We start from the raw sequence: 8976 nt of genomic DNA on the forward strand, positions 1-8976 counted from the left end.
CTTCTCCCGAAGGTTGTTCTTCACGTTCTTCTCTTTGAGATTTTGCTTAACACATAAGCAATTACAAAGACACACAAAATAACCAAGGAATGGAAGAACATCTATCGCTTACAAAAGAAAGACAGTCGTCTAAAGGTATAAGAAATTAAGGAGAAGAAGAGGTGCTTAGGGCTGATGCTTTGGTTCGTATTTATACACAAAATACTTATCGAAAGTAAACTTTATACAATTCTAGACGCACAACACAGTCTGGGAAAGTTTCTAAAAATACTTTCAATCACAATCATTGCAGCCGAAATCATAGGAACAGACAAAGATTTTGTAGTTGCAAAACTGTACGAATCTGGACTTTTTCATGGTCAAGTTCATCCTTTGACTAACTTTGACTAGTTACCCATTCTTGGCTTTTTGAGAGCTGTCTAGAGAGATTTACATGACTTGTATGGACTCCATTAGGCGATGTATCACCTACATGAAGGCAATGCATCACTTGCTAGGGGTTTTGAAGCCCTAAGCATTAGGCAATGCTGTGCCACTTGGGTGGCGACGCATCGTCACCCTCTCTGATTTTGGACCCCTCAAATGGTCCAAAAATTGCTCCAAATGCTACCAAAATTTTTGGGGACCCTTAGATACCTCTATGCATCACTTTGGACCCAAAAATACATTTTTAAAGTGCCTACAATTGAAACTCAAATTTCACATATTTATTGTGTGAAATTCCCTAATTTTTTATATCTTGCTTATATTTCAACACTTATCTTTTTGTATTTGACCAATCATAACAATCCCCTACTTGGTTAAATACAAGCCTCATTCTCTAGCTTAAAATTTTTTGGTGCATAAAATAAAGTACCTTTCGGTTTGAACTTTACCTTAGTGAAAATACCACAAAGTCCTATGAAATCAATATTTGCTTAAAAGCTTGAACCACGTATTCCATATGATAAAACCGTTGATACCTCACACACCTCCACCACACCTTTTATTTTCCCACTCTCTCGCTTATCACTATCATGGTCATGTGCTCATATCTTAATGAATTCTCTAGGGAGAAAATCCAACTCCCATGAGAGGGGGCACCACCTCTAAGTCCACAAAGGTGAAGTTCTTATATCATCTTTGCTACCTTCACTACAAGAATTTTAGCCTAATATAACACCTAAAAATCACAATTTTAAAAAAACGCTATGGTTAAATAGAAAAATCAGGCGCGCTCATGGTACAGTAAATTTTAAAGCCCGCCACTAGCTTTTCCATCTCCCCCTCTAATATTCTATTAGCCCTAAAGTATCTCTCTCTCTCTCTTGTATCTTCTTCTTCACAAATCAACCCTAACCACGTTCCCCTCTTTGTCTCTTTTTCTCTCCCTCTAAAAATAGCCACACACACACTCCAATCTCTTGCCTTCTCTCAATCTCTCGTTCATCCCACTCACAGTGACTCTCTCTTTCGCTCTCTCTGGTTTGGAACCATCGTTCACTGACCTCTCTCTCTCATTCTCTTTCAGATGTGGGTGCTAAGGATCAATGATGAAGGGTCCCAGGAAAAGGGCTTTGGGACGATGATGAAAAGACGCAATAAGGGGCGAAGCAGATGCTCCCCAAAGTGCTTTGACCCTTTCTTCTCCCTAGCGCGAACCAGAGGCCTTTCCTCCATGGGCGATGGGCAATTGAGTTTGTCCATTATGTGAAGTAAGGTAACTTTAACCCATTTTTTTAATTTATGATATATGAAGTATGATTTATATGTAAACTAAGGTAACTGAGCCTGTCAATTTTGATTTTTTTTTGGTGTTGATTTATGGATTTGAAAGTTTAACGGCGCCATTCACAAGGGTATGCCCCACAAGTTCTACCATGGCCGAACTGGGCATGTCTGGAACATCACCAAGCGCGCTATTGGCATGGAGGTTAACAAGCAGGTTGGGAACCACATCATTAAGAAGGGGATTCATGTTCGTGTGGAGTATGTCCAGCCCTCTAGATGCACTGAGGAGTTCAGAAACAGAAAGTTAAGGAACAATAAGCTCAAGGCTGAGGCCAAGTTGAAGGGTGAGGCCATCAGCACCAAGAGGCAGCCAGAGGGTCCCAAGCCAGGTTTCATGGTCGAAGGAGCTCAGTTGGAAACTGTCACCCCCATTCCTTATGATGTTGTCAACGATCTCAAGGGTGGTTATTAGATCTTTTTATGTATTATTTTTTCTTCTCAATGTTCTATCCTGTTCTGTTCTTGTCTGGTTTTGATTTTGTTTTCAAGACTACCAATGGAAACGTTTCCTTAATTAGTTCAAGTACTCGAAGCCGTTGTTAGTTTTCATATTTTGAATACTATTCTAAGTACAATTTTGTTTTAAAAATTTTCTGTGCTATTTTTGTTGTGTACAGAAATATTCCAAGAGTCCAAGATTTTCGGTTTATGAAAGAAAAAAAGCAAGAGGCATTCTCATCTTTCATGCACTACAAATCTTATCTTTCACGCAAGGCACATAACCTCACGACACTAGGTCTTCAAGGCAGCTCACCTCACTAGTCATGGCATCAATTCGGAAGGACACCTCAAAGCTTCACAAAAGCTAGATGGCAGCAAGCAGTAGGCACAACACCTCAGTATCTCACGGCATCAGGTCTTCATTTATTAAGATTTTTTTTGAATAAATTTCTGAAGTCAACTCTATATTCGCTCATGTATATACATGTAATACTGTTTCTGAGATATACTTTTATGAGTTACATCTGTCTATAGAGTTGAGCGAATATAGATATACTGTAATACTGAGCTTTAACCTCCTCCCTGAGCTTCATTGTCTATAGATATACTGTAATACTGGACTCTTGATCAGAATTAGACAAAAAGACAACTATTAGTGATCTTAATGAAAGGCATGGTAAGTTATTTTTTTTTTAAGGAATCCTTTTCTTATTTTTAATCACATCTAGATAATTTTTATCTCAGTTTCTGTGTAAGAAAAACACTGAGAGACTGATGAGATTTGATTGAAACTGTCAAGTAGATGAAAATTAATTTTCTACTTATTAACTATCATCTAGCTCAAAGATGTTGGCTTTGCATAGCATCAGAATGATTTGTTGCCACCATAGTTGATTTTAAGACTAGTTTGGCTGTTTCCCAACTATTTTATGAGTTTCATTTGACTAAGATTTTTACTTTGGAATTCAAATTGCTTATTTGTAGTATGTGCTAATGATTTTTGTTTTTGTGTGTTTCTGAGTGAAGCAAGAAAACTGTTTGATGAAAGTTCTAAGTTAGATGTTATATTTTAGAGTTGTATAATTATGGGTTTTCTAAACATGTTGAAGTTGATAAAGCTATTAGGTTGTTTGATTGGATGCCAACAAGAAATCCCATTTCTTAAATTACTTGATTGGTGGGTATTTTAGCTAGGATGCCATCAAGAAATCCACCACCTATTTGGTAAAGGATCTAAATTGTATTTTGGATTAGTTTTCTCTGTGATAATACAAACTTTTTAAATTTACTTGAAATTAGTAGTAGTAGTAGTAGTAAACTACTATAATTTTTCTTGCTAGCTAGTTACATCATAGAAAAGCAAATCCCAAATCATGTAAAACATATTAAAATTTGGGTCTAGTTTGATTTTCTGTTTCTTTATACATTTCAAGGCCACGAGATTATTTTATTGCAAGAAGTTCTATAAAATCAAAAAATTAAATACATTTCTTTCTAGTTTTGTGTTCCCTTCCCCACCTGCAACTTTCTCATTTTGACAAATTGGTTTTTTCTACTTTGTTTGGTGAGTTGTATCTCTGTTTGAAGTGAGGCGCTACTTTGATCTTAGCATGAAATTTGAATATGATATTGATTTTTGATGGTCTATGTTTTGTGTTGGTGGTGCTACTGTTTTGTGTTCTCATTAATAGTTGGAAAACATTTTTTTTATTAATCCAGACTTATTTTTTTTGTCTCTGTTACAGGTTATTACTCTTGAGGATGTAATAAAGGGAATGAAGGTATAAAATTGCTTGAACTCTTATTTATTATGGCAACTTTCCTTAACCAAATTGCTATGGTCTATTATTGTTGCAGATCATGAGGGAGACTTTGATATATTTGTCACATCTTGATCATGAGGACACAGAAAAGCTAGTATGGGTTTATGGAAAATAAAGTAGTAAATGTATTGAATTTTTTTTCATGTTTTCTATTTGTACCAAAGTTAGTACAAGCTTGTGTTAGCTATAGTTTTTTTTTTTTTTTTATATTTATGTCTAATAATATTTCTGTTATGATGCGACCTATTTTGAGTGGAAACTTCTTTCAAGTCATGTGGCTGCAGCTTGGAGGCTGCTGATAGTGAATAGTTTGAGGAAAAATATGAGTGGGGAATTCTTTTATTGGCCATTCAATTGAAATTATTTTCTGCATGTATAATTATAATGGAACACCTTGTTTCTATCTTGTCAGACACTTGCAGAGAAAATGTGTCATTTGATTGTTTATATATTATTTTCATTATAAATTCTATCGTATGCTGTCTATTCTTCTTGTATGATGCAGATGCTAAAGAAGCTAAGCAAACAATTAAGTGACGAGGATTGGAATTGGAACAACTTAAACACATTATGTTGGGTAATAGGGTCTATATCTGGTTCGATGATGGAAGAACATGTACATTTTTAACTTTCCCTATAAATGTTATTTCTACTCATTTTCTATTTGTGATAATAGTTTACTTGGCATTTCTGTTTTGACTACAAAAAAATGTTTATTCTGATCTAAGATAGTCACATGGTGAGTGTAAGCTTGTACTTTATTTCCTTGTAAATGTTATTTACACCACATATTGTTATGAGTTTGTGAGGGCACATGTCCATGCATCTGTCATGTGGTGTTAGGGATCTTGATGTAGAACCCAGAGATCACTTTTACATGCCCCTCTCATTTGGGAAAATATGAGAGTTTATTTATTTAAATGTTATACCTGTTTCTTGATAATGTGTTTGCATCATCAAATGCATAAGAAATATTCATGTTCTGGAGGTCAATGTATGCCCTTCATATTTTTTATGTTGGTTTGCTTAGGCAGGAGAACAGATTTTTGGTTATGGTCATTCATGACTCGCTGAATTTATGCGAAATCACGAAAGGGAAGGATAACAAAGCTGTCATTGCAAGTAACATTATGTAAGTATTCATGATTGAATGATTGATTATCTATCTTGAGTTGAGGTGGAATGCATATAGATATAGCCTGCCAGGCCATAACACCTCATTCCATCCAGATTCTTTGGTCATTTGTAGAAACCATGAATTTTAGCCACTTGATTTTAATTGAGTAACTTTGAGAACTATGAGAAACTTGGTTGGAGGTATACAACCAGTACTTTTTTGAAATCTTGTACATAATCCTCCTCTCTTTCTGCAGGTATGTTGTTGGACAGTACCCGAGGTTTCTAAGAGCTCACTGGAAGTTCCTAAAAACTGTTGTGAACAAATTGTTTGAGTTCATGCATGAGACACATCCTGGTGTTCAGGTATTTGTTCTGTTGTGGTTTTCTTGGTTAGGTTTAAGGCTTAAAAGTTACTGAGAAATTTTGTCTTTTAAATTGAATGGTTTGTCTACATAAGTGTTGCTAAAGCTTTGTGTTCATGTGTTTCAGGATATGGCCTGTGACACATTCTTGAAGATTGTTCAGAAGTGCAAACGGAAATTTGTAATTGTTCAGGTAACAATTACTTTGAGAAACTCACATTTTTTATTTGAATTCCGGCTGTTCATAGTTGTCAATATTTTTCTCTGGGTTCAGTTATATTTGAAACTAAGTAAAGGGTGATATTAACTTGCTTTCACAATTAAGGGAAACTAGAGTGGATTATTTTGTTAACACCTATTTATTCAGTACTTTGCTCCTTTTTATTTGCAGGTTGGAGAAAATGAACCATTTATAAGTGAACTTTTAACAGGCCTTCCAACCATTGTTGCAGATCTTGAGCCTCATCAGATTCATTCATTCTATGAATCGGTAGGACTTTTTAGTTGGACCTATTTACTTTGTTATACATAAAACGATCATACACATTTAAAGCAGGTGGTTTGTTTCAGGTTGGTCATATGATTCATGCAGAATCTGATCCTCAGAAGAGGGATGAGTTTCTACACAGATTGATGGAGCTGCCTAATCAGGTCATTTAAATTTTATTTACTTCTCTTGGTCATCTCCATTTATGTTTTTGTTAGATACAAAATAGATCACATATGCTATATACTGAATTCCTTGTACTATTACTTTGTAATGTAGAAATGGGCTGAAATTATAGGACAGGCACGCTTAAGCGTTGATTTCCTGAAGGATCAAGATGTGATAAGGACGGTGTTGAATATTGTGTGTATAGATTCTTGGCTCCTACTTCACTTCTGTGATGTATGTGGAGCATTGGTGTGAGGAGAATTTCAGGAGCCTAACATTGGGCAGCCCAGATTTTTCTGACATTGAAATGGTTAGTCGCTAAAAAAATACTATGTCATATACCTTTTTTTTTATTGAGTTTCAGATGATCTCCAGAATATAATGTTTACAAATTAGTGCAACATAATTTGTTTTTTTTTTTGAAACAAATCTACCTGTATTATTACTTAAGAAAAATACAAGTAAAGAAGGAAAACTCCATCGAAACAGACCAAAACAGAAATGAAAGACAGGGAATCTGGCTTTTATTTTATGTGTGTATTTTATGTTTGTGTATTTATGTATATATGTTTAACTTTACCTATTCTTTGGTTTGATACCATTTCTCTAATCTGTATTATTTGGTCTTTTTGCTTCAGTTACCTCAACATATTGAGATACAATAATAGGGTACTCTTCCTTGTTGTTACATGTTTCTTAATTACAGTTAGTGAGGAAAACCATTCACATAATATATGATGAGCAGTTGCTTCAACTAAATTGGGGAAGATATTGAACTCCTATGCCATATTGGCCATGAAAATGTAAGGACTGTTAAGAATTAGAATAGCTCCTTAAGCTCTTAGCCATTTGAACTCCTTTAGCGATTTAGCCATTTGAACTCCTTAAGCGATTTTCACCTTCTTTACTAATTTTGACCTCATTACTGGCTAGTTCAGAAGAGAATTTGGGTTTAGTTTTACACTAATGAACATGACTATTTCATATATGTTTCATATCTTGCAAAGCTGCTTTGTTAGGGTTTATATTGTACATATTTTTGTTTAATCTAACATTACTTACTTAAGTAGTGTTAGGTTTCATTGCTTTTTGCTTTTCATATATGTTTCATTGCATAGTTAAATTGTTTGACAATAAGAAGAGATTAACAGTTGTAGGCTTTAAAAAATTTCAGGGCAACATCATGAGGAGGTTTGCCTTGGAAACCTGAGGAGATTTCAATTTAGAGAGCTTCAGATGGCAACAAACAACTTCAGCAGCAAGTACTTGGTTGGATGATGAATTGAAGGATGGAGCAAGTTTCATGCATGATTTACTTTTGTGTATCTTGTAATGTTTCTGTTTTTCATTTTTAAAGTAAAAAATGTTTAAGATTATAAAACTTTATTATGTTATGCTTTCAAATTTAAGTTAGAACTAAGATCTCATGAAGTAGACATATTCATGGTTTGAATTAGTTATTGTTTAATGTAATACTTGTTGTTTATCAATCTATTGAGAATTACATTTTATGATTAATTTTGATTTTTTTTTATCAAAATACAATAATGAAAATCTTTTAATTAAAAAAAAACCTTATAAGTATACTTATCAAAATAAAATTTAAAATATATTATCCACACTAAAGTAACAAAATTTTATTACTAGACTTTTAATATGTTATGATTTAGAAATATATTATAAGCATAACAAATTGTTATGATTTATATAATATAACAAACTAAAAATGCTATCAAAATAATCAAATGTAACAGTGGAAAAATGTTATGCATAAAGTATAAGATTAAACTCCAAATTTATAATCAAATACTCTAACTAAATGTTATTATTTGAATATTATAGCAACTAAAAATGTGTTATTGAATAGTTTAAGATAACATCGAACATAACATTCGAATACTGTTATAGAAAAGACAGGACTTTTAATAACATGGGCTATGTTAGCATTTTCAGAAGCGTTATCAATACTCCCGGTTAGCAGTTTTTAAGTGTTATGAATACTGTTTTTTCTTGTAGTGCTTTATAGATGCTTGTTGCACTTAACTGAACTTCATTAAAAGCCCTAGGCTTAACCTTAACTCGGTAGCAACCAACACTAACCATCCTTGGATGGAACTCATGACTTTGCTAGTGTTTAAAATATTCACCCAACAACTTGTTCATACCCATTGAACTCTTGCCCTTGATGCTCACAAGTTTGAAGTTGGATTGCCATCATTGGTGAATATATTATTCTAGGATTCTTAGTCCCATACCTTATGAAGTGGAACTTACTAACCTCTTCCCAAGAGGTTTTTATAAATGGATTTGCTAAGTTCTCACTTGTCTTTATATATGTGATTGATATGATTCTTCCTCGAATAAATTGTCTCACACACTCATGCCTTAGACTTATATTTCTAGACTTCTCATGCAATTATAAGCTCTAGCTAATGTGGCTTGTTTATCACCATTTGGATATTCCTCATGAAATTCCTAAGCCACTTGTCCTGTTTGGCATTTGCTGCTAGAGCTATAAATTCATTCTCCATGGTTTGGTGTAATATGTGTTTGTTTCTTTGGGCCCTAAGAAACCGCTCCTATTTTGAGCATAAAAACCCAACCACTTGTGGAGAGATTATCTCCAACACTCGATTGCATCGGAATATCCTTCAAGTATCTTAGAAAACATTGGAGATCTAGCTTCTTGGTCCTCTCCAGGCACACTAGAATTCTCTCAATTTGCCTTCCAATGTTAGATACATGAATTGCTAGCAAACCTACTTACTAATCGGATATGCAATATCGGCTCTAGTACTATGAGCGG

General features: G+C 34.1%; 2 protein-coding genes and 1 long non-coding RNA gene across 3 annotated transcripts; all 3 read left to right on the top strand.

The window, feature by feature from the left end:
• Nucleotides 1–1697: 1697 nt before the first annotated feature.
• Nucleotides 1698–2679, top strand: LOC133789638 (large ribosomal subunit protein eL21x/eL21w-like). Its single transcript, XM_062227425.1, has 2 exons — nucleotides 1698–2171; nucleotides 2388–2679. The coding sequence occupies exons 1-2, from the start codon at nucleotides 1841–1843 to the stop codon at nucleotides 2420–2422; spliced, it is 366 nt and encodes a 121-aa protein (XP_062083409.1). The 5' UTR covers nucleotides 1698–1840; the 3' UTR covers nucleotides 2423–2679.
• A 196-nt stretch (nucleotides 2680–2875) lies between these two features.
• LOC133791740 (protein EXPORTIN 1A-like) lies at nucleotides 2876–5816 on the top strand. The gene is made up of 8 exons (XM_062229657.1): nucleotides 2876–2887; nucleotides 3957–3992; nucleotides 4069–4128; nucleotides 4540–4611; nucleotides 5069–5166; nucleotides 5408–5516; nucleotides 5643–5708; nucleotides 5790–5816. The coding sequence occupies exons 1-8, from the start codon at nucleotides 2876–2878 to the stop codon at nucleotides 5814–5816; spliced, it is 480 nt and encodes a 159-aa protein (XP_062085641.1).
• Nucleotides 5817–5903: 87 nt separating this feature from the next.
• On the top strand, nucleotides 5904–6420 carry LOC133789640 (uncharacterized). The gene is made up of 3 exons (XR_009873646.1): nucleotides 5904–6005; nucleotides 6086–6166; nucleotides 6282–6420. It is a non-coding gene; the product is annotated as an uncharacterized LOC133789640 (long non-coding RNA).
• Nucleotides 6421–8976: the final 2556 nt, after the last annotated feature.

This window comes from Humulus lupulus, chromosome 7, assembly GCF_963169125.1.
Source record: "Humulus lupulus chromosome 7, drHumLupu1.1, whole genome shotgun sequence".
Taxonomy (NCBI): domain Eukaryota; kingdom Viridiplantae; phylum Streptophyta; class Magnoliopsida; order Rosales; family Cannabaceae; genus Humulus; species Humulus lupulus.